The sequence below is a fragment of the Chiroxiphia lanceolata genome, chromosome 24 (genome assembly GCF_009829145.1).
Source record: "Chiroxiphia lanceolata isolate bChiLan1 chromosome 24, bChiLan1.pri, whole genome shotgun sequence".
In the NCBI taxonomy this organism is placed as follows: Eukaryota; Metazoa; Chordata; class Aves; order Passeriformes; family Pipridae; genus Chiroxiphia; species Chiroxiphia lanceolata.
Window position 1 is genome coordinate 801339 of NC_045660.1, and position 25776 is coordinate 827114.

At 50.7% G+C, this 25776-nt stretch overlaps 1 protein-coding gene across 3 annotated transcripts in view; it reads right to left on the reverse strand.

Moving 5' to 3' along the window:
• The window catches only part of SCMH1 (Scm polycomb group protein homolog 1), a 71248-nt gene that overhangs the window by 36662 nt on the left and 8810 nt on the right, over nucleotides 1-25776 (reverse strand). For all 3 annotated transcript variants that reach the window (XM_032710046.1, XM_032710045.1, XM_032710044.1), the window contains exons 2-8: nucleotides 19133-19239; nucleotides 16119-16203; nucleotides 13368-13436; nucleotides 7612-7682; nucleotides 6107-6341; nucleotides 2629-2717; nucleotides 1445-1688 (exon numbers count right to left, since the gene is read on the reverse strand). In XM_032710046.1, the coding sequence (XP_032565937.1) occupies nucleotides 1445-1688; nucleotides 2629-2717; nucleotides 6107-6341; nucleotides 7612-7682; nucleotides 13368-13436; nucleotides 16119-16143 (733 nt within the window). In that variant the 5' untranslated portion in view covers nucleotides 16144-16203; nucleotides 19133-19239. The remainder of the gene's footprint in view (nucleotides 1-1444; nucleotides 1689-2628; nucleotides 2718-6106; nucleotides 6342-7611; nucleotides 7683-13367; nucleotides 13437-16118; nucleotides 16204-19132; nucleotides 19240-25776) is intronic.

Genomic DNA, 25776 nt, shown 5'->3' on the forward strand with positions numbered 1-25776 from the left:
TTTATATATATTGCTTTAGCTGTCTCTCTCTCATTTTGGTTCTCTTGGTTTTTTTTCTTTTTCCTTGGTTCAGGAGGTGGAGGGGAGTTTTTGTGGCAAGGTTTGGAGACTTGGCAGGGAGCCAGCTTCAAACCATATCACCCCACCACAGGATGCTGGTTCTGGATAATTAACTGGGCTCTGCTCACTCATAGCTTCAGCCCCTGGCAAGGGGAGGCTGGGCAGGAACAGAGCTCCCCGTGCCAGTGGCCATAGGACAGACGGACGTTCCCACTTCTCCTGTGAAGGTGTGCTCCTGAAACCTTCCACCTCCAGTGTGCTGCCAGGAAAGCTCCCGCCAGCACAAATGTCTTCAGCCACTCGACCAGTACCTGGAAAGCACCCTGGAGAAGTTAGGTGAGGGCTCCTGACCCCAGGGCGCTGCCAGAGGGGTGAGGCACCAGCTGGGAGGGTCCCAGTGCTCTGCAGAGCCCTCAGGGCAGCAGCAGGCAGGACACAGCAGGAAGAGAGGGGGAGGCTGGGAACATCAAGGCAAAATGTAGAAATACAAGATAAATAGGAATCATCCCACCCAAGGGAGTCCTGGCTTGGCCTGCACACAGGCCATGGGAGATGACCCTGGGCCATCCACTGCCACCGGCCTGGCAGCACAGAGCACAGCCCTGGGACACACCAGGGGACACAGAACAGCACCAGATGACCCTGGGTTTTCCAGAGGAACAGTCTCATCAGAGAAATGCCTTTCCTAAGCAATCCTTCAGCTCTCCTGCCCCTTATTTCAGTGACAGGCACACGCAGGGCTTGCCAGCCAGCAAACACCAGAGGGATGTGCTTGGGTACAGTGACAGCTCCCCTGGGCCTAAACACAACTGCAATGTGAGCAAGCCAGAGACACGTCCCAGAGTCCAAACAGTCACTGCTCAAGCCTTGGCAAGGCAGCAAGGTCCCCAGTCCCACTCCTGCCCCACAGTCACAGCCCTGTGAGCAAGGCAGGTACGTCTCCACACCTGCTCTTCCCACGTTCACAGCACAAGGCAGAGCAGGGAAACTGTCCCAAGTACAAACAGGCACATTCCTGCAACTCCACAGTTCTCATTATCCCAATCCCCCTGAGAAAAACTCCACAGGAATATGTGATTCAAAGACGCAAGAAGGACTCCAAGGAAATCCCTGGAGCAGAGTAGACCTCAGCAGTGTTGTACAGCACAGTCCCTCCCCAGAGCCATCATCCTGCCCATCTTTATGGATAGCTGCTCCTCAGCACCTCGAGCCAGGCTGCTCCAGTGCTGTGGGTGTGATCACATGTGCCTTTACCATGCATGAAACAGTACAAGAAAGCCAGACCGGGCACCCAGGTGTCCTTGCTGCCAGTCTCTGCCTGTTGGGCTGCATTTAGAGAGCTGAGTGGAGGAGGAAGACAGCAAAGCAACAACGTGGGCCTTACCTTTTGTACCAGGGGGCTGCAGATTATCTCCAGTCAGCGAGCACCAGCCTACAGGAAAGATGTCCCGGGAATCATATCGGCACCAGTAATCGAAGGCACCTCTCCAGCCATCAAATGTTATGAGGACCTCAGAACCTCTCACCTCCCCAATGGTGGCCGGGCAGATGAAGTGAGGGTTCTTCCTGTCCACTGCCTCCAGCTTCATACCTGTCTTGAAGAAGTTTTGGGATGGAGATGGTGGTTCCTACAAGAAGAAGTAGAATTTGTGCTCAAAGGGGACATGCCAGTGCCTCCCCAGACCAGGGCTGTGCCCTCATCAGCAAACTAACTTCCACTGAAGGGAGTTAGTGGGCTGGATTTGAACCCCAGCAGGTGTGGGGTTCACTCCACAACACACTGGTTGAGCTACACAGCCCCATGCCCTTAACCAAGAGGGAACAAAGTCCACTATGGCTTGCTCTGCCCCCAGCTGGCTGCTGGACCAGACACAGGATGTGCCACATGAACACTGTGCCCTACAACAGCTCTGTCATGCACCATAGGCAGAAAACAGAGCTCCAAAGAAAGAGCCTCCAGAGGATACCCTCACCTTATTACCTCAGACCTGGAAACCCTGAGATATGGTAGTGTCTCTCCATCATTCTTCCCCCACCTTCAGTTTTGCAAGACGTGAGAGATCCACCATCCACCCTTATCTGGGGCTTGCTCTTGAGATCCACTAAAGCCTCACCAACCATCCTGTCCCATCCCATCCCACCCCACCCCATCCCATCCCACACATCTGTAGCCAGTTTCTCTCTGACTGCACTAAGGGTGTGAGAACACAACCCATGAACTCATACTGTTCCTCACAGCAGTATCTGCTCTACTTGCAAGCTCTGGTACATTAAAAAGTTTCAGAGAGGTGCTGACTTCTCCACCTTGCACTCCCCACTTCTAGCAGCATGTGCAGCCCTGGTGAAAAGCAGAATCATGTCTCAAGCCCGAACACTGAAGCCCAGGCCACTTGTTTAGCACAGCTCTGGCTGCATCCTGACACCGCTGAAGAGGGCACAGGCCTGTCCTAGAGCAGCAGCACCAAGGCAGAGCTGAGCAATGTCACCTCCCCTGGGATCAGCAGCTCTAAGTGGGTGCTCTGCAGCGAGGGGGCCATGCCAGAAGGATCTGCACAAACAGTAAAATACCTTGTGAAAAATCCGGACAGGAGCCATCTCTGCTCCATTCAGAGTCTTCAGAAGGAACATGGGCCAGGAGGAGGCATTCAGCCGGAAGCCTGAGGAGAAGGAAGCAGAGAGGGAGACTTTTAGGCTGTGGGGGCCACTGGCTCTGGCAGCACATGCCTGCTCTGACGGGAACTCACACAACTGTGATTCCACACCACCCTCCTCCTCATGCTGCAGTCAGGTTTGACCTTTTCCAGATACTCTGAATGCAAAGTACTGTGTTGTTGAAAAGAAACATCTGGAAACAGCTGTCTGACTGCAAAGTTCACTTATCATAACAAAAGCTTGCCCATGGAACATCTAGGCAGAGCACTTTGTGCCAGTGCTGGCAGCTCCAAGGATCCTGCTATGGGGAGACATGAATCAGCAAGTGCACACTCAGCCTATGGAATTTCTTCTTCAATAGGGAATCACACCTTCTGGGTGGCCTCCTCTACCTTTACTGTGAGCTGCAGGCAAGCTAACCTGAAGAAATAGAGGCTGTGACTTGGCTGGGAAACAGATTTAACCCTTATAGGGAAGGATGGCAGGTTTTGGCTCAACACCTTCTGTTAAAAAAGTAGAGAAATAATAAGAAGGGGCTTATGGGAAGAAAAAAATCCACAATTTCACAAGCTCTGAGTCTGCAGCACTGAGTACAACTCCACAACTGACAGGAGGCCCTGAATATCACAAAGCATCCTCTTCGCTAACTGTGCATCTTCCTGCACAGGTAGTTTCTGCTGCTCAGCTGTGTTTGATCTGTGTTTGTGGGGTTTTGAGGGTAACCCTGGGACTGGACCTGGACCGAGAACAGCCCATGATGAGCAACATGGCAAAGCTTTGCCAGGGTTGGAGGGCTCAGCACAGCCCCTCTGCAGCCCTCAACAGTCTCATCAGCTTGGACACTAACCCAGACAGCCACGAGCTCAGGAGATGGGAGAGCTCAGCTCCCAGAGGGGCAAAGATAACCTTTTGTGTGAATCACAGAATCACAGAATATCCTCAGTTGGAAGGGACCCAAAAGGATCATCCAGTTCAGCTCCTGGCCCTGCACAGACACCCCAACAATCCCACCCTGGCCCTCAGAGCGTTGTCCGAACCCTCCTGCAGCTCTGGCAGCCTTGGGGCTGTGCCCACTGCCCTGGGGAGCCTGGTCAGTGCCCAACCAGCCTCTGGGGGAAGAACCTTTCCCTGAGATCCAACCTGAGCCTGCCCTGACACAGCTCCAGCCATTCCCTGGGTCCTTTCACTGGAATTATCTATGTTAAGAGGGAGTAGCAGCAGATAGATGTGTGCACATGGAAAACACTACAGGGAACACAGGAAACCCTTGCTGGATTTTCTCAGCCCTTGCACTCTGCAGGCAGGAAGGACAACTGCAGCACCAGCTCTGTTACCCGTCTTTATGCTTGGTGCAAGATCATCCCATTCCACCCCCTGCCATGGGCAGGGACACCTTCCACCAGCCCAGGTTGCTCCAAGCCCTGTCCAACCTGGCCTTGGACACTTCCAGGGATGGGGCAGCCACAGTTGCTCTGGACAACCTGTGCCAGGGCCTCCCCATCCTCACAGGGAAGAATTTCTCCCCAGTATGTAATCTAAAGCTGCCCTCTTCTCTGGTGTGAGGTTAAGCAGGTGACACAGATCAGAGCTCCCAGACCTGTCCCAGAGCTTGTCCCTCACCTCCAGCACAACCAGGAGTGAGTTTTATCTGCAGCTCCTTAAACTTGATGCCATCTGCTGGCAAATTCCAGGCAAGGTACAGGAGCAACCCACAGCTGCCAGCCAGGAGAGATATCCACAGCTGTTGGGGCAGGACACCAGAGCTGGAATCTGCACCAGGGACTGAAATTTCTAAGAGATGGACAGCAGCAGGCATGAAAGTAACAGAGAAAATGGCAGCTCTAGTGTTAGTAAATCACAGAACGGTTTGGGTTGGAAGGGACCTTAAAGCTCATCTCATTCCACCCCCTGCCATGGGCAGGGACACCTTCCATTAGACCAGATTGCTCCAAGCCCCGTCCAACCTGGCCTCAAAAATATTATTTGGGGATGTGCTAATTGAGAGAGATTTATGAAGACACTAAAACTAATGGGCAGCAGAATGCAAAAGCAGGTTAATCTTGCTGATTATCAGGAAAGAATCAGCAAATCAGCTCATCAATTGGCTAGTGTCAAAAAAAAAGGAAAGAGCTGTGTGTTTAACTGAAGACTAGACTGGAAGAACTGTTGGACTGTCCAGTCTATTTATAAAGCTGTAGTCAAGAAAAATTAAATAAATAAGTGGGAACTACTGCAAGTGTCCCTTCACATGAGACAGGACTGAAATCACTGGGAACCTTTTCACATGTTATGTCTCCTGTGCAGGTAACCTGCTTTTGAGTCATAGGACAGTTTGGGTTGGAAGGGACCTGTCCTGGTTAGAACAGCTGGGACCGATTCATCACTGAATGGGTATAGCCCAAACTGTGTATTCTATAGCCCTCCATGCCATTTCCCAGAAACTGTTGTCAGTAGAGGCCTGCGAGGGGGGGGGAATGTTCCTGAGCACCCTCATATCCTTTTATGGAATGAGCACCCTCATACCCTTTTATGGAATTCCCCGCTCTGAGGGGAGGACTGAACATTCCCACCTGAACTGGAGAGTATATAAACCTGGAGTTTCGGAACCTTTGGGACCACTCGTGGGATCCAGAGGAGGACTGCAGCTCATCGCTCTCAACTACAGCTCATCGCTCTCAACCAGACTGCAGCTCACCACCACCCTCGGCCGGACTACAATCACCACTTTTGGCTGGACTGCAGCAGCTCTCCCACCAGCAGGTTTTTTCCCCTCTCCCTTTGTTTTGGACTCAAGGGGGGGCCCAGGTAGCACCGCTTTGTTTGTGCCCCGGGGTGCTGGGTTGTACATTTGGGCTTTGTGGGTTAGTGCCTGTTGCTTGTCTGTGTGGTCGTACTTATTGTATTATTTTATTAAATTGTTATTCTGACTTGTAATCTCTCTTTGAGTTGACTCGGTTTCCTCTGCTGGTTAACTTTCAAACCAGCACAGGACCTTAAAGGATCATCAAGTTCCACCCCCCTGGCACAGACAGGGACACCTTCCACCAGCCCAGGTTGCTTCAAGCCCTGTCCAACCTGGCCTTGAACACTTCCAGGGATGGGGCAGCCACAGCTACCCAGGGCAACAATCCTGAGCTTGAGCTGCAACGAGGGCAAGCAGCTCACCTTGGTGCAGAGACCTCTTTCATCTACACCCTAAAGCATCCCCCCATCCACATCACGGTGTCCACATGGAAATACAGGCCCGGTCTGGGAAACATCTGTTTCTATATCCTATCTGCCAGTGTAGGCAGGGGCAGGCCATGGGCCTCTGTCCCAAGCACAGATCTATAAAATCCCCCAGTTTTGCCCATAGTCAGCATAACCCTGGCTGGACAGCTGAACTCCAGCTCACCCAGGGGAGGCTGCAGCATCCCTCCATTCTTCTCACAGTTGCCAATGGGCTGGATCTCGGCAGAGTCCACCAGGCGCCAGAAGTCGTTCTTGTTGTCGCTGCCGTCGAGGCGCAGGCGCAGGCGCGCGCCCGTCAGCCCCACCACGGTGGCGATGCACGTGGACGTGGTGTTCCGGGGGTCCTGGGCCTCCAGCTTCATACTGATCTTGAACTCGTTGGCAGGAGGAGTGTATGACTGCAAGGAGAGGAAGGGGGAGCTGCTCAGAGCCAGGACTGCCAACACAAGCACCCGCTCAGGCACAAAGCTTAAGCGCTAAGGGCATAAGAACGGGGCCCAGCCAGGACCGAGGCGTCCCCTGGGCACAGCACAGGAACAGCACCACAGAAGGGTCAGTGAGCCCTGGCAGCTCTGTGACACACAGCATTGTCCTTCCACACTGCACCAGCTCAGCAACTACACTGAGCCTGTTCTCTTGCAATCACAGCATCACTGAGGTTGGAAAAGACCTCTAAGATCATCGAGTCCAACCATTCCCACAGCACTGCCAAGTACACCACTAACCCACATCCCCAAGCACCACATCTACACGTTTTCTGAACTGCTCCAGGGATGGTGACTCCACCACTGCCCTGGGCAGCCTGTTCCACAGCCTGACTGCCCTTTCAGTGAAGAAATTTTCCTGATATCCAACCTAAACCTCCACTGGCACAACTTGAGGCCATTTCCTCTTGTCCTGTCCCTTGTTCCCTGGAAGCAGAGCCCGACCCCCACATAGCCCCACCCTCCTGTTAAAGAGAGTGAGAAGGTCCCCCCTGAGCCTCCTTTTCTCCAGGCTGAGCCTCCCAGCTCCCTCAGCTGTTCCTTGTGCTGCAGACCCTTACCAGTTCCGTTCCCTTTCCCGGACATGGATCAGCCTCTCAATGTCTTCCTTGTAGTGAGGGGCCCAAAACAGAACCCAGAATCTGAGGTGCATCCCTACCAGTGCTCAGCACAGGTAGGGTTGCACCTGTTCTTGGAAGACTCATCCAGCCAACCCCAGACCCAAATAAACCCCTCCCTGTGCTACTCCCCTCCACCCAGACCCGTGTCCCACTGCAATTTATCCTGCAAACCCTGTACTCAGCAAAACCACCTCTGTGCTCACTGCCTGCTGCCCAGGGGCTGCTATTCCATTCACAAAGATGGGTGAATTCTGCACAAAATCTCCTTACTGGGCAGGATCCACCAGAAGCTGGATCCCAGCCTATTCAGGACACTTTCTCCAAGGGCCTCTGCTCAGCAGAGTAAAAGCACACTCATGCTCCCATTGTGCACCTCGAGAGTAAAACTTTCTGTTCTACTCTAAATGTATCTCTTTAATCTTTGCTTCAGTACACTTGGATTTCTGTTAAGTCTCCAATATCCTTAAGCATTTTCCTCGCCAAACCAGGGGCCTATCCCAGGTACAGAATTTGGGGGTCCCCAGTGGACCATTACCCTTGACCTTTCTTGTTTTCACCCTTACCTGCTTGAAGCAATGGGCAGGAGCTGGGATGGCACATGTCTCTTTCAGGTATTTCTCCCAGGTGAAGTGACCTGAGAAGTAAAAACAAAAGGAATCAAACAGAAATTGATGAGCAGATTTCTCAGAAAAAGAGCTGGCTGGACTCCTGACGCCGGCAGTTCTGCACTTCTCACAGAGGAGGTGCTCACAGGCAACATGTTTTCATCAGGAACCTCTGATGTTTGTGAGCACAGAAGATTTACAACTGCAAGTGACAGGCAGAACAAAGCCCAGCGCTGCCTTCGGCATCTTCCTGCCTCTGTGCTGCCGAGAAGGGGCTGCACAGAGCCAGGGTAACAACCTACAGCCTAATGGAAGACACCCAGCACAGATGGGAAGCTGCAGGGTCTTCCAGACAACTGTCCCTTGAAAACCATTAATTAAACACATCACTCAGTCTGAGGCTTATGAACAGTCACCGTGGGCTACAAGCAGCCCAACCTGGGGGCTGGAACAAGATGATCTGTAAGGTCCCTTCCAACCTAAGCCATTCTGTAATTCCATGATTCTAAATCAACAGGAACCTGCTCTGTAGTGACTACATGGTCCCCCCTGGTCCAGCACACACAGCCCACCGAGCAGCTCAGAGCAGGGATCAGCCCAACCCCAGCAATCAGTACAGGCCAGCAAACAACTCCCTGAAGTGGCCAGGGAGTCCACAGCACAGGCAGGATGGGAGCAGGGATCCTCCAAACAGCGATTGACTGGGCTCAGCACCTCACTCACACCCAACACAAGTCCCCTTCCACCGAGTGCAGCACATTTCCTCCTGCCTGCCCCTTCCACACGTCCAGCAGGAAGGGTGACAGCAATATGCCACCCAAGGAAACCTGTTATTAAATGAGGAATTAAAAGCTCTTGTGATCTGAGCAAATCATGACTTTTGCCATTTAAACTGAGCAGCTGGGAGAGGATCCTTCCAGGCTGACATTCGCTTGTATTCATCCCAAGGGCTCCCAGGAGGCCACTGTTTGCAAGGCATTTCAAGAGCACTGGTGACAGCACAATTAAAGTCAGCTACCACTTCCCCAAGTCACAGCAAGTTCTTAATCAGCCTATTTTCAAAACAAAAGCTACATTAAGAGCCACTTCAGCTACTGCAGCACATATCACACCTCTGAAAATTCAGGCAGTAAGGTCAGCACACATTGCTTCAGAGCTGCATTGTGGGCACAGAAGAGCCTTCATCATCTATGAGCTCCAAATAAATACAAGGAACATGGCTTTCTTGCCACCTCCCATGCAGATGACTAGCACACTGTTAAATATAGGGAAAATGAACAGAAAAAATACAGTTTCATTGCCACACTGGCTGAATATTGCTGTTTACAGACTGACAGCAGCTCTCCATGCCCCAGAGTACTCCGTTACATCCACTGGCACATATTTTCCTTTCAGCCACAGCCTCACATTGGGTGAATGAAGAAATTCAGTGAGTTACTGCAATGATGTTCTCATCAAACCAAAAATCTTTTGGTTTAATTGAAGCTACAATTTTACACTCAGTTATGTCAATGAAACTCGTTGTATGAATAAAGTGGAGGCAAAGCAAAGCCAGGCACTCCTGGCCTAGAAATGCCTTATGCATCCCACCCCTTAACTCTGGTTGCTGACCTGGGTTCATCTTAGACCAGGGTAGCCCTTTAGAGGCCCTGCAGCACAGGGGATGCCCAGGTGACAGCACCGGGCCCCAATTCAGCAGCTTGAGCAGGATCAGTTGTGCTTGACAATTTAAAAAAAAAAAAAAAAAAACCCACCGAACCCTCCCCTCTCCTCAGCTGGTTTCAATCCATTTTAATCTTTCCACTTTTCACTCCCTCCACACCAAGCAAGGCCCTCCTGCTTCCCACAGCAGCTCACCCCAGAGCTGGGATCCACCCTGCACAATCCCAGTGGGAGCAGGGAACTCCTGAGACAGCCGTGGGCCTCCAAAAATAGTGTTTGGACATGGAACTTATTTGAGATTAATTCTAGAGCCCGTTGGGACTCAACCACCATATGAAGACACACACAACACTAGAACTGCAAGTTCTTTAGGACCTGAGGGAATGCTGGAGCTGTGTCAGGGCAGGCTCAGGTTGGATCTCAGGAAAAGGTTCTTCCCCCAGAGGCTGGTTGGGCACTGCCCAGGCTCCCCAGGGCAGTGGGCACAGCCCCAAGGCTGCCAGAGCTCCAGGAGGGTTTGGACAATGCTCTGAGGGCCAGGGTGGGATTGCTGGGGTGTCTGTGCAGGGCAGGAGTTGGATGGTTGATCTTTGTGGGTCCCTTCCAACTGAGGATATTCTGTGATTCTCCGAGTCTTACGACTCGTGTTTCTGGCGATTTATTTTGCACAGAAAAACAGGAGCAGCAGAAATACTTCTAAAAAAAGACTGAGCTGATACAGCAGCATTCAGCCTTCCCTCCCTCCCCCTCTGTTCACTACTGGCCATTCCCCTGCACAGATGGCACAACTAGCACAGGTAGAGCCTGCACTTCTTTTTCAGGATTACTCTCAAACCAGGATAAAAACTGCAGACTGGAGGCTGTCATCACTCCCTTAGCATGAGAGAAGATCCTGCACAGAATGTAGGGAATGGGTTTAAATGAATTCAGTAATAGTATCACAATATAATATTTTCAAGCAGGACTTTCAAAGTACACTTAAACTTAACCAAATACAAGCAGCTTCAACCTAAGGACTGCAGGAAGAATCAGACAAAAATGGCATAACACTAAAGGTGGGGTTTTTTTACAACGAAGCGTTGGTTGCCAATAAAACAGAAAAAGCAGGATGCATTGAGGGTTTGTTAACAGGGGAGCAGAACACAAGCCCTGAGCTCTGTCCTCGAGGAAGGGCATGTGGTTGAAAAGGGACATATCACACCCGACCCTCTCAACCTCAGCTCCCCTGTACCCAAATCCTGCTCACCACACTGATCCCCACTCACTTTCCACACCCAGCCCCAGACAGGTCTCCCCTGGAGCTCCACACCAGCCGTGCTGTCAGCCAGGACACCACAGCTGCCTGTGCTGCTGCTGCCATTCCACAGACTCCCTGGGGACAGAGGTGCAAGGCCAGAGGGAAAAACTGACAGTGTGTTGCCTGGCTTTCTCCTTAGCACTGACCAACTGTCTCATATTTTATATTCTCTCAATATTCTTATCCATACTGATAAATTGGATGCCTTACTGTGGAGGGACAGGACATTTTAGTCTGCAAGATGCTTGTTTCTGATCTGGCCTGGGCATGTAACCCTGGTTCCCGAGGGTTGGTCAAAAAAACCTGATGGCTTTTCCCCACTTGCCTATGAATCACTTTGCTTCCTGAAGAGACATCAGCCAGTCCTTTTTATTGGTGATGGAGCAGGAGTGTCCAAGGCCAGAGCTGACTGTAGGGAATGAAATCCTCTCTAGCCCTGAAAAGCAAAGGGTAATGCTTGCTCCACTGCTGCTGGCTTCCAGTACCACATACAAACTCTCCTACCAGCCCTAAAATCACCCTCTATTTCATCTGGTCTCTGCCTGCTCTTTCACGTTCCCTCCCTTGCCTTGCAGAACACACCACTGGAAGGATCCCCATTGGAAAGGATTGTTCCTCCAGATAACACACACAGAATCACACGATAAAATGGTTTGGGTTGAAAGGAACCTTAAAGCCCATCTCATTCCACCCCCTGCCACGGGCAGGGACACCTTCCACTAGCCCAGGTTGCTCCAAGCCCCGTCTAACCCAGCCTTGGACATTCCCAGGGATGGGGCAGCCACAGCTTCTCTGGGCAGCCACAGCTTCTCTGGGAGGCCCTGTGCCAGGGCCTCCCCACCCTCACAGGGAAGAATTTCACCCTAATATCACCTAATATCATCTAACTTAATATCATCTAACCCTGCCCTCTGGCAGTGGGAAGCCATTCCCCTTTGTCCTGGCATCAGGCCCTTGTCCAAAGTCCCTCTCTGCAACTCATCAGATCTTTTTCACAGGAAGAAATGGGAGAAAAACATTTAATGAGAAACACCCCATTTTTGCAATAACATCTGTGAGCCAAACAAAAGCCAAGGACTGTGAACCTGAGTGACTCCCTGGGACTCGGCCCTGGAAATGCCACTAGGGTGATGGTCTGTCACTTGTGCTTACTTTGGGAAAGCAGCAGAGAGTCACAATTGGGCTCTGATGTCTTAACCTTCAAAAATGTTTACTCCAAACAAAACACTCCGCACACCCAAAGGGTCAAACTCCAGTAGTTGTGAACAATGCAGCCCTGCACCCTCATGTTTGGATTCTCTTCATGTTGCATTTAACGTTGAACCTTTGCCCAGAATTTAAATGAAGATGGAGTTTCTGTTTATATGTTTAACTGAAGTCTGATTTGGGCTCCATTAGCATTTCAGCTCCCGAGGGGTCATCAATCCAACTGAAACAATACATGTGCGTTTCAGGTCACATCTGTGAAGGAGAACGTGCCCTGCTCAGATCAAGGCATCCCATTAAAGTCTGCAGCCCATATGTGTGGCTGCTAAGGAGCAGCAAGGCAGCACATGAAAGCAGCCCAGTATGAAAAAGAGCAGAGCATCGTCTGGGCTGCAGATCCCGGGCCACGGGGGCTGTCCCCGATGTCTGACTGTGGCTCCTGGGGCTCAGCTCTGCCACCGGCTCCGCACGGTTCCTGCCTGTCCCACCGTTCCCATTCCCAGGCACTCTGCCCAGCCATCAATCTGCCTGCACATGCTCCACTGGGAACAGCTACAGCCCACAACAGGAGCCCCATCACTCCCTGTCCTGCTCAGCAAAATGTGAGAACGTGCGAGTCAAAACTAAGAGGTTTCAACCACCAGGACTGTCTGGTCTGCTCTGCTCCTCCTCAGAGAAGGAGTGTTAGCTTTGAACAGAAATCCTTCCAGCCATGCCAGAAAGATGCTGCAGTTTCTCCCCCTCACTGTATAGAATCACAGAATCGTAGACAGGTTTGGGTTGGAAGGGACCTTAAAGCTCATCTCATTCCACCCCCTGCCATGGGCAGGGACACCTTCCACCAAACCAGGTTGCTCCAAGCCCAGTACAACCTGGCCTTGGACACTTCCAGGGATGGGGCTGGGCAACCTGTGCCAGGGCCTCCCTACCCTCACAGCCAAGAGTTTCTCCCCAGTATGCCATCCAACCCTGTCCCTGGCAGTGGGAAGCCATTGCCCCTTGTTCTGTCACTCCAGGCCCCTGTCCAAAGTCCCTCTTCAGCTCTCTTGGAGCCCCTTTAGGCACTGGAAAGGGCCCCAAGTTCTCTCTGGAGCCTTCTCTTCTCCAGGCCCCAACTCTACCAGGATGTACACCCAAGTTTCGGGCAGTGATGAGCTGCACAGAGGTTCTTGCAGGGAGGTGACCCCTGATCCTCACTGCTGCACCACGCGCTTGTTGAGCAGCCCTGTGCACCCCAGCCCCCCTGCAGCCCCCCTGGGCCACGGCCCTGGCATGCAGTGGGTGCAGGGTTGGTGTGCTGGGTCACCAGGAGTGCTGCATTTCACAGGAAGCTCCATTTCAGGTCAGTGTGGCCACTGAAAAACAGCCCATCCTCTGCCATCTGCAAATGGAGCAGGACGTGGAGCACAGGGAAACTGCAGTGGAGCCCCCAACACCCCAAAGGCTGAGTACACACAGCCCATGTGAGCTGGGGGAGAGAAAGAAGGGGGAAGGAAGGAGCGGGGAAGAAGAAGGGGGAGGAAGAAGGGGGAGAGGGGAGCTCTCTTACCTTGGTACTGGGACGGAGACTCTGACGGGCGGCTGTACTTGTGCTTCTTACCATCTTTCCAGTCTATGGCTGAGACAAGAAATAGAGCATTTGTGTGAGGGAAAGGAGCCAGCTAATGCATCCTTCAACACTGCCTGCTTTACAGGCCCTTCAGAGGAGCAGAGTGAGCTCCCTGTCATGCCCCCCAGGTGACATGGATGATTTGCCCCCATCTCTGGGGTGTGCTCCCTTCCTCCCCACAGCTCATGCACATACCTGACACAAGGTACCTGCATTTGCACCTTGGTCCCTGCCTAGTCCCCACCAGCCACTGTTCTCCCCCAGTGATCAGCAATAACACAAAGAGCAGCAAACTGCTAGAGCTCCATCATTTTAGCCATGAGAAGAAGAGCTCGAGAGGAACAAACACAACAGCCGCTGAAAACGGCTCACGTGGATCTTGGGCAAGTGGAGAAGTGGAGCCTGAATCTCTCCTTGGGTATCAACTCCCGGTCATTTCACACAAACAGCCTCGGCCTTCTCTGGAGATGGGGAAAGGACCTCCCTGAAAATCTGCACAACTGCCCTTTCCACGCACAACACCGGGTTTCCACGTGTCCTGCCCAGCTCAGAGGAGAGCACGGCAAAGCAGCACCAGCTCTGGAGAGCAGCTCACCTGAGCTGCCTTTGCTCATGACAGCTTTGGGCCTCAGAGTTCCAAAAAAATTAAAGTTCCCAAAGTCAGCTCTGGAAAGGGCTGGGAATGCTCATCCCTGCCTCCAGCAGCCTCCAGCCCAACGGAGGGATGGCAGATCTCTGTGCCAGGCTCACCCTGAGCCAGCTCCTCCACCTGCTGCTGCTCGACTGGGCACCCTGGGAGTGCTGCTGCACTCCAGCTCCTTTATTTTACAGAGCACTTTAGGGCTATTGTAAACAACAATTTGGTAGTGCCCTATTAAATGTGCCTTGCCCCCACAAAAAGCACTTCCTTGTGAAAGGAAGGACAATGAAAACAGGAAAAGTTTCAAAATCTCCTGACAAGCAGCTGGAACAGGCAGGCATGAGCTGCTGCTGGAGTGACCTGGGGTGTCTTAACATGTCTGGGATTGCTTCTGGACAATTATTTTTGCAATCTTCTCTTCCTGACATGCTCTTTTTAGCACGGTGGACAGGATGGCATACAGGTTTTACAGCTCTGGAAAGTGATAGAGCAAGAAGCAGGGGATGCCCACCCCTGCCTCCAACAGCCTCCATCCCAACGGAGGGATGCCAGATCAGCATCCCTTAAATGAACATGAGGGACATATGGAGTGTGGCCACAGCGTCACCAGACACAGACCAGACAAAGAACCTCCTTGGAGAGACATAAATGAATGAAAAGGATTGAAGGACACCCTTCCTACAAATGTATTACCATGAAGGACAGTATTCTGCCACCTCCCTAAGAAAGCAAGAATAAAGGACATAAAGTATTTAAGTCAGAGGCAAAGAGCCCCCTGGGTGGGTAAGGCTCCTCTCAGTGCTGCAGGACAGCTCTAACAGCATCTGTGCACTCAAAGGAGCCTCTCACCACACTCTGCAGGCAAAGGTACATTTTGTTCTTAACCTTTAACATGCAAAAATCCTCATTAAGCATGATACAAAAGCAGCAGAGAGGGAGAGAAACACAAGAATTTCTGCAGACAAATAAAGAAACAGTGAAAAGTTCAATGCATTATTAAAAAAGCAGGTAAGTAGGACAGAAACCCACGTGTGCACGATGCAGGTGTTGCCTTTGCAACCTATGTCACAGCACTGGCAGCACAGGGCACACAGCCAGGCTGGCTGGAGGCACCAGGTTCCATGAGCCCAGAGAACAAGCTGTGTATGAGGCTAAATCCAGTCAGCCCAGTCCACAGCCACACTGCTGACTAATCAACCTGCCTCCTTTATTGCCAAGCCCTCCAGCTGCCTCGCAGCAGGGTCTCCCCATTCCCTGCTTTCCTTCATTTATTTTCACTTCATTAAAGGACAAGCAGTGTTAGGAAGAGGCTAATGCTGCCGTAAGATGAACCGCCACAGAAGCAAAGGAGACACTTAAAATAATAAGGGAGGAGAGAAATGGAGCATAGAAATCTCCTGCAATAAACCTTGGGAGTGTGGAGCAGATGTGAACAAAGAGCTGCGGAGGATGCTCCGTCCTCCCGCCCTCCCTTCCCCCAGCCCCAGGAGCGTGTGATGAGATCACTGCAGCCCAAGGCACAGGCAGGGCACAACACCAACGGAAATCAATAGTTCTGTGAAGCACAAGAAGCCAGAGCAGCTCAGCTGCAGGCAGCAGGCTCGGCTGCACCCTTTCTGTTGGGGATGCACATCCCAGGTAGCACGTGTGCGGCTGTGAGGGGCCAAGGGACACGAGGGTGCCTGGGACAGATTTCCTCTCCAAAAGGTAGACTGGTCCCTGGTTTCATGCCTCATTAGAAGAGGGAGGCCTGTGCCAGCAGAGCCAGTTTGCCTCACACTGGGAGCACTGGCAGATGGTGTGTGCCGTGGGTTCTGCAGAGCACCCTCGCTGCTGACACCGCGCCCCACGAGCCGCAGGGGTGCCCCAAGAAGGGACTCTGCTCAGCCCATGCTGGGGCTGGATTGATGGGCTGTTCTCTGCACACTGATGGAGACACACGCAGGTTTTGGGCTTCCAACCACATCTTCCAGCCTGTGCCCGCCCCCAGGGTCCTCCAGGCTGCCCCAGCTCCCGACCAGCCCTCGGCTGTGCCCAACATCACTGCTCACCTTTCTGAGGGCCTGGTTTCCGCATTCTACCACCTGCTGCTGTCCTGACCCCGGGACTGGCTTGCTCTTAGAGAACTGAAGGTGTCTAGGACAAAAGAAATAAAGATGAGAAAATTCCCCATTCTGGAGCACACTGAACCATGAACTCATCCCACAGAGGGGGAAACACATGCTCTGTCATCCAGAGCACTCACAGTTCATGTCACCCCCTGAAACTACAAGACTTCCTCCAATTTGTGAACAACTTCAAATTCATGGCAGCAAGAGCAGTATAAATAAGCACAAGGAGCACATGCCCATCTCTGTGCTCACCCCACAGTGTGTCTGGAGTGTGTGTGTGGAAGGAGAGGCTGCTCCCACTCACTAACAAAGGGAAGCAGAGCTGAAATTTATGAAAGAAAACACATGGAAACACAACATTAACTCTGGCAAAGCAGCACAGCAATCCCCAGCTCTCCAGCTGCAATTCAAATTGCTCATAGAAGTTCTGGGGAATAAGGATGAGAAACTGGACAATGATCCAGGAAATACTTTTGCTGTTAGCACTGCCTCGAGTGTCCAAGTTGTGCTGCAAATTCTTTTTCCCTGGTTGGAGGAAAACTGGCTGGACTGTCCCCAACAAGTAGAAGCGTTTACATTCTTGTTATAAGCAAATATTCCTGAGAATCAGGGCTCTTGGGAGATGTGTGCTGGGCACATAGAGGGAGTCCAGTGCCTGGCACAGCTGCTCTCCCAGGGCAGTGCCTGCTGCACACACCGAGCCTCACCAAGGCCTGCCAGAAAATATCCAAATGAATGGCTGAGCCACAAACAAGCCCTCGGGAAAGGCAGGAAAAGCATGTTTTGACACTCCACTAACTAATGAAAGATTAATTGTGTCAATATAACTCCATTTTGTTCACAGTGGGGCAGTCAGGAGGAGGATGGAACAGGAAGCTGTCTCAGGACACTGTGCCGAGTCGCTGCTTAAAGGGTTATTTACAGCTCCAACTTGGCAAGAAGTTGGGATTTTGAAAACCAGGTTTTTTCCAAACCTAAGAGAAATAAAGACTTTAATTTTCTGCAACAGCACTATAAACTACAGCCTTTACTTGCAACACTGAGCAATACTCTGAGAAGAAAAATACGGAAGGAATTAAATACTAAAGGAAAAAAATCCCTGGTTGTTTTTTAATCCAAATCAAGAGGTGCACAGTAGTCACTTATTGCCTCTCTTCTAAATACTGTGTGTGTTTGTACACACTTGTGAAAGCAGTAAAGTTTCTTTCCCTTTCAATAGTGGAAGGTAACCTACATGTGAAAGCTTATTTAAACATTTAAAGCTTCTTTTCATAATTTTCTTCATTCATTTTTATTAAAGACTAGCAGTCTGGCAGGAAAAGTCCCCCAGACATAAAACCCAGGCTGAAAGGTGTTACATAAAGGCACCAGACAAGCATTTGCAATCTCTGGCACTGCCTCTCTTCTGTCTGTGGGACTTTTCTGAAGCACCTACACACACAAGATTGTGGAAGCCTGTGACTGGAGACAAGGGTGCACTCCTACACCCTCCACCCTCAGGCAGGGAATAACCCTAATGAGGATCAGGGAGCACCTTCTCACTCTCTACAGCTCCCTGACAGGACAGCGGAGCCAGGTGGGGTCAATCTCCTGGGTAATCAGTGACAGGAGAAGGGGAAACAGCCTCCAGTTGTGCCAGGGGAGGTTCACGTGAGACATCAGGAAGAATTTCTTCACAGGAAGAGCTGTCAGGTATTGGAATGAGCTGCCCAGGGAGGTGGTGGAGCAGAGTCGCAGTTGGGAAGGACCCAAAAGGATCATCCATCCAACCTCTGGCCCTGCACAGACACCACAACAATCCCACCCTGGCCCTCAGAGCATTTTCCAAACCCTCCCTGAGCTCTGGCAGCCTTGGGGCTGTGCCCACTGCCCTGGGGAGCCTGGGCAGTGCCCAACCAGCCTCTGGGGGAAGAACCTTTTCCTGAGATCCAACCTGAGCCTGCCCTGACACAGCTCCAGCCATTCCCTGGGTGCTGTCACTGGTCACAGAGAGCAGAGATCAGAGCTGCCCCTCTGCTGCCCCTGGGTTTTACTAACACGGGGCTTGGGAATTGATAATTCCCACTGACTGTAATTTATAGTTGCCCAGAGGAGCTGTAAAATCTCCACCCTTGGAGATATTCCAAACATCACCAGCTGCCTCCCCAAGCAGCCTGATCTAACCTTGTAACTGAGTCTGATTTCAAAGTCAGTCCAGCCCTGCATGTGGTGCTGGACAGACAGCCTCCATAAGCTCCTTCCAACCTGAAACACCCAAGGATTTTATCTCCCTGACAACAGATTGGAAGGCAAGAGGAATCACTGTAAAGGTTTCACCAAGGCTGAAATGCCCTGGTGGGGACAGACTTCAGTGCAGAGGGAAGAAAGGGACTGGCAGAACAGGCTCTCAGGGCACTCCAGGACAGGAGCACGGTGGTACTGAGGGACACGGCCTTTGCTCTGCTCAGGCACTGCAGAGCAAAAAAACGTGGAAGTACTAAATAGCAGGAGATACAGTTTGGTATCCAAGAGGAGAAAATGATCCATCCACGGAGACAGATCTGGAATGACCTCAGACACAAACATGCTGCTGCTGGGGACCTGTTGGCTCAGCCCATGGCACAAAGGACACAATCTTACTGCTGCATCAAACAAAGCCTCTGAGATTCCCACAGCCCAGCACACACTGCAATGCTCCATCTCCAGAACCTGATAATCATACAGAACTGCACGCTGGAGCTAAAACTCTCTCAAAAGCTGTGTTTCTCCTGCTTGTGGAGATCAAGATAATCTCCCAAGCACGGACCACAGTGTTACAGTGTTGGTTTCCAGAATTTATAGCCTGAAAGGACAGATCAATGTGCAAATTCATTTCAGCAGGATGCTACCTTAAAAATGGAAAAAGGCCAACTGATTTGCTGCCTTTAGTAGCAGATAAAGTGCCTTTCCCACAGTTTCAAACAACTTTCACTCACCGAGATATCAAAAGTGTCAAGGGCTCCACTGAACTGTCATGGGCTCTAGTTCCCCATCACTCCTCCATAACAGCAGAGTCAGTACAAACACTGCGGCATAGCAAAACCTGAAAGCAGAGAGACAAAATGAAAAAGTTTGCATTTAATTGCAGAAAGGCTACGTTACCAGCTGCATTATTCATGTTCATATTTAATTCATTTAAAACATCCAAATTTAAATTTAAAGACAGCTGTAACAAACATTCCCACTTGCCATCGCAAAGCAGCGCAGAACTTGACACAATTTAAGTTCAGCTTGCAGTGAGTACACGGGACTGCGGCTGTTAAACACCTTTGATATGAGTAAGATCACATCAACTGAGCTGATAGAAACTAGTTCAACTTTTGTAAAACGAAACTATCACACAAAGGAGGATTGAAAAGACTAGACCTGATTAGTAATGAAAAGGAGAGAGACCACATGAGAGGCACATAAAATAATGAGTAGCATGAAGGGAGTGAACTGGGGACTCCAAATTATCCCTTCCCAGTGCAGCAGAGCAAACCTACAAAACTAAAAACTCCCAAGAATATACCAGGGAGAAGGAAATGTTTATTGGAAACTAACAGATGTGCAACTTTGTCATGGAGGAAGCTGTCAGGAGAAGCAAACCTTTAAATAACCTTAAAAATGACAAAGACATCGAAAAGCAAATGAGCACTTATAATGGTATCAAAGTATAAGATGCACAGGCCAAAGGCACCCAGACCCCAAGCAAGAGCTGAGTGAAGGTGGGGTGCACAGCTGGACCCTGCCCATCACATCCCTGGCCCAGCTGGACCCTGCCCACCACATCCCTGCCTCAGCTGGACCCTGCCCATCACATCCCTGCCCACCACATCCCTGCCTCGGCTGCTGGGTTTGGCGAGGAAAAGCCAAGCCCTTGCCTGGCTGTGGGTACTGGCTAACAGTCAGAGGCAGGACACCAGCTCGAGACATGGTTTGTTCACACCCTGGTGACCCCTGTGCTGGGTTACACCGAGATTCACACCTCTGAGGTATGGGCTTTTTCCTTGGGCAGCAGAAAGGCAGCCAGGGCTGGAAGAGTATCCCAGGGCATGCCCAGCTCTGAGCGTGGCTCCCTCCGGCAGCCACAGAGCACAGCCCACAGCACAAGCACTGCTGAAATGCATCTTAATCCAATTAAACTCTCACCCCCACTGCTCTTACCAACAGGCTCTTCCAAAAGCTCATCCCTAAGGGGAGACGGATTCAATTTACCTGTGCCAGATTGGAAGGGACCTGCAGGGTTAGAGGGGAGCCTGCTCTGCAACATTCTTCCCCCAAATGTGGCAACTGCAATGGCAGTAAAACAAAAATGAGAAAATGTGGGTAGAAGACACTGTCCCGTCTCTGCAGACCTCATGAGATGCATGTAATCCCTTTATCTCCAAAGCCTCCGCTCCTTCGGAGCGCATAATTATGAAAAGAGTTAAAGCTGAGGCTCTTAATGTCTCTTCTAGGCACTTCTTTATTCCACTCAAGGCACCAGTCACATCTGAATTATTTCCTGGGGTTGTTTGGACTTCCTATTATACAGGGATGATTATGGTGAACCTTGGGATGGAATCCAAGTTGGATCTCAGCATTACCATGTTTGATTGAAAGGGGAGCTGAAGGTTTGTTGACAGCGTGCCAAGCTTCAAACCTCGCTGGACAATGCTGCTGCCAGCAGGCCAGAGGCTTCCAGAGAGGAGAGGGAGAAAACTACCAACAGTGAAGCTGAAAAACGGTTTTATGAGGTCAGATGCATGCCCCACAGATTAGGATGGGGGGGAAAAAGGGAATTCTGCATATTGCCAGAGGACTGTGAGAATGATGCTTCTTGGAAATCCCATGGGACAGCCACGAGAGAATCCTGATGGTTTCTCAGGATGCAAAGCGCCTGGAGTCATTGATTTTTTTCCCCATGAAAGCACAGGTCTGGAGCACCATGACCACTGCAGCCAGTAAAAATCCCTTCCATGTAACCTCTGCTTCAGCTGAGGTTTCCCTCACGGTCATCTTTCCATCAAACACTATTAGAGTTTCCAGCAATAAAGAGCTGTCCTTTATGATTCCCTCAGGAAATGCCAGGGCAGCACTGTAAGCTCCTGCCCATCGTGGGTGACAGTGCTGCTGCCATTCCAACCTCCCAGGCGGAGGCTCTGGCTGTGCCAGGTCCTGTTTCAGCTCCGTTCTGGAAGCCCATCTGTGTACCATGGGTTACATGGGAGCATTCTGTGGCATCTCAGCCCCATGAGAAAACCAGCACAGACACATGATGAGCAGATCATTCAGTCATAGAATTGGAAGGGACTCACAAGGATCATCCATCAACCCCTGGCCCTGCACAGGACCATCCCCAACAATCCCACCCTGGCCCTGGGAGTGTTGTCCAAACCCTCCTGGAGCTCTGGTAGCCTTGGGGCTGTGCCCACTGCCCTGGGGAGCCTGGGCAGTGCCCAACCAGCCTCTGGGGGAAGAACCTTTTCCAACCTCAGCCTGCTCATTTAAAATCTTCTTTTGCCATTTTTAATCTCTGTGGTGGAGAAAGAAAGGCACTTTCAGCCTACCTGAGAAACGAGAGGACTGTCAGTGCACGATCTGACACCTCTGATCACTTTTGGTTTTCACAGCACACTTGACTCAGATTTCTGCCTAACCTGTGGACACCAGAACTTTTGCTGGTCTAAACTCACAAACCCAAAGTTTTCCTCTCGATGCTCTGATGAGCTGACTGACCCCTCTCCTGGGCAGAAGCCAAAGACCAGCAGGAGCTGCCAGGACTGAGCACCAGCCTGCTCGGAGCCAGACATGCAGGCAAGGAGTCCTAAACCTAAATGCCAAACAAATGCTTATGTGGGACCTGAAGGAAACTCTTAGGAGTGGAGCAGCTGCTGAGTTTGAGGAGGGGAGTCAGAAGTTTTCTTGACCAATGAGTTAATTTCCTTCCATCTCCCTGTTATCATCCTCCTGGACAAGAGTGGAGTTTTAATTCTCCTTGTCTGTGCAAAGCCACATTTTTGGCAGCTCCAAACAAAGGCTGATGAAGCTACAGCACCTCTGGAAGCACCTCCCCTGATAAGGGGGAGGTGTACTGTACAATGAATGTTGGTATTTCCATCTGGAGTACTGATCCCCTTGTGTGAGCTGAAATACCTGATGGCTGCAAACCATTACTCCTCTTTCTACCAGAAGGATTTTGTGTCATTTCCAACATCTCTCTTTCTCTGGAACTAATTTTATCTTTCTACCACGTAAGAAGTGGACTGATAAACTCCAGACTTCACGACAAGCTCCTCACAAACACATTCTTGTGTTAACACACTGAGGTGTCTCGAAGATGTGATCACAAGTAACACACTTCCTCAGCCCCTGAGCCAAGTCTCAGGGGAGCACATATTTTAAAAGACAAAAACATGTGAAGAACTTGGATAGATCATGTCTGTACAATGAAAATATTAACTTTATTACTTCCTTTTGAACACCTTCAGGGCGGAAGGGAGAGGAGATGGGTCAACCTCCTAGAAAGTGGCAGCTGGACCATCAGACACTGCTGAGTTGAGCTCAAGGGATCACCTTCAGCATGAGTGTGAAAACCAGGGACCAGTGGGAAGAATCATCACCATGAGGGAACCTACAGCAGTTACCACTGCTCATGACTGCAGAGGAAATGAAATAAAACCTTGCAGGATTCCAGTAAAGGTTTCCTTCCCTATCAAAAAAACCCCCAGCATGGGCCTTGGCTCAAACCAGAAATATCCTGATGTATATCACTGTGAACAGACCTGGCTCTCCATGAAGACTCAAGAGGCTGCAATAAAGACAAGTTTGGCCCGCTCCAGGAACAGGATACCCAGGCTGAGAGAACTGAGAGGGGAAAGGGCTTACAACAAAAGCCAGGTGAGATAATCTGGCTCGAGTCTGGTAAAGGAAGCCCCTTACCAGGATGAATCTTCTCAGTACAGACATGTTTACTGACGAGCTGGGAGTTACAGTCATCCTGCTCCACGGCTGCCATTTCTGTAGAGAGGGGAGTGGGCCCTCCAGCCCCTCAAATCCCCCTTGGAAAGATGGGGCTTGACTGCTGTAAGAAATCCACACACTGCGGAAAAATCAGAACTGCTTTTGTTCTAAGACTGGTGTTGGTTTGTTTCTTAGAACCCAAACTCATTCCCCTCCCTCAAACAGAAAGAAAACAGTGCAAAACCTAAAGCCTTCCCATTCAGAACAACATGGAATCTTGGAATGGTTTGGGTCAGAAGAGACCTCAAAGATCCTCGTGTTCCAATCCCCCTGCCATGGGCAGGGATATACGGCACTCAGAGGATCCTGTGCTGCTCTTCCCCAGGCAGAGCCATGTTCAAGGCTTGGAGCCAAGGCCTGGGCTGCCTCCCATTGTCAGGGACAGGGAATGGCCCACCATGAACACAGACTTAAGCTAATCATACAAATCCCCTGTGACCACAGCTGGGGTTAAGGAAGCTTCACTGTGCTCCACAATCATTTCAGCGACCCCTTCATGGCTGGTCCTGCTGCTGAAGTCACTCTGAGGTTCTGTGTCGCTGTTGTTCCCCTGGGTGAGCAATGCCTCTGTCCCACATCCCCACGTGAACGAGGCCACCAGCACCATGGCTGTCCAAAACTGTTCTGCACAAGCTCAGGGAAAAGCGGCAGGTCTCTGTTTCTGGGTGTTAAAGCAGAGACATTTCTCACCTGCACCACCACTGCACCTCAGTGGAGCTCTCCCAGATGCACTGCAACAGCACCCAACAGAGAGGACTGGCTTTTTGGGCAGCTGAGGCTCCTGTTCCATATAGAACAGGACTTCAGTGCCATATGGCAAGAACATGCCAAAGCAAGCAAGTCAATCTGTGTGCCTTAGGCTGCTGTTTCTGCCACTGAACCATCTGTGTTTCAGCTATTTGGTGTCAGCACGACTCACACAGCTAAAAGTTCAAGTCTCCTGCTTTTAGAAGAGCAATGGCCTGGGTTACAGAGTGGCATGGCAGTGCACCCAACACCCAATCCACTGAGGACACCTGGAAGCAGAGGAGATTATCATGCATGGGCCACTCTGTAGCCTGATTCCAGCCTGTTCTGACCATCCCCTGATGACCAGGGGCCAGGCCACAGGCCAGTTCTGCACATACCTGGGTTTCCTTTCATGGCAATCCCAGGAACACGGAGAGGTGTGGAATATGGTGAACCTCACATACCTCTGGGCTGGGTCATGCCTCCCCCACTGCCCAGGGACAAGCTGGAGGGTGCCCACTGAGGGCAGGGTGTGATGCAGAGCCCCCCAAGGGGACACCCAGCCCAGGGGGTACAGTGGGGAGGCCAAACTGCTGCAAGCAGTAAAGGAAGTTTTGCAGCAATGGGGCTGTTTCAGTGTGCACTGAGCCCCAAGCCAAAGCCAAGAGCTATTACCAAAAGCAGATGGCTTACAGGGGACCTTGAAATGGGATTCTGCACGTGGCAGTTACAAAGTCACTCCACACAAAAGCACACAATAGGATGCTTCAAAGTCTTTAAATAAGAATTTAAACAGGGGTACATTAAAAACCAGTGCATGGTTTCCATATCATCACCAGACAGGCCAGTAGAGTCCCCCTCCCACAGACTACCATGGCTGCTTTCCCAGACAGCAGTTACACATGTGATGGATGTGGCCCCAGAATGGGCTCCAGTCTGGAAATGCTGCACAGGTCAACTTTCAGAATATATATCTATATAAAAAATGTTTAATTAACCTTATACTTAATTCTCTACTGGACTGTATCTTATTAAAAAATAAGCTCTTTATGGATGAAAGATACGGGAGGGGAGGATCAGGTGGATAAATATATACATGGTTTGTAATATTAACTAATGAAATAAATACATCTAAATGCCAGGACAATGTATTCCCTAGTAAGGGGAAACAGGAGGCAATCCAGAGGCTCTGACTTCCAGTCATGTCCCTATTGGAAATGTCACAAGCAGGACGGGAGAACTCCTCAAAGAAGATTTTGCATTAACTATTTCTAGTAATGTCAGTTTGACACAGTTTCAGCAGAACATCCTCAGGAGACCATAAGCAAGGAAAGGCAGCTTGAGGGGGAATAAAAAACCAAAGGGATGGTAATTAGGGGACAAAACAGAAATGTAAATGAGGAAAACCTTGGAAAGAGACGGGAAGGAGATGACCCAGTCTCTTACAATACCCTGCACCTCACAAGCACAGGGGAGGAGGATGATCCTCAGGGACAGACACATGGGGGCAAAGGTTTCCACTGAAACGGCAGGAAGGGAGATGAGAGCTCCAGGAGCAGAGGAGAGCAAACCAGCCCTGAGGAAAAGGTGAGGGACGAAATCACCACTCTCTAATGAGCTAAATATTAAGATGTGGGGGATGATGATCATTACATACACCTACACTTACATTTTCCTTCTGCTTTCCTTCTATAACCAATCCTAACAATTAAATGGAATGCTTAGCAACGTCCCCTGGGAAAATACACTGGATGAAAACTGTCATCCTGAAGCCTCTGATGGCATCAAAGCAATCACTGAGCGTGTTACTGGAGTGTGCAAGGTGCTCTCTTCCCTCATCCAGCACAAAGGAACAACCTTCCCTGGA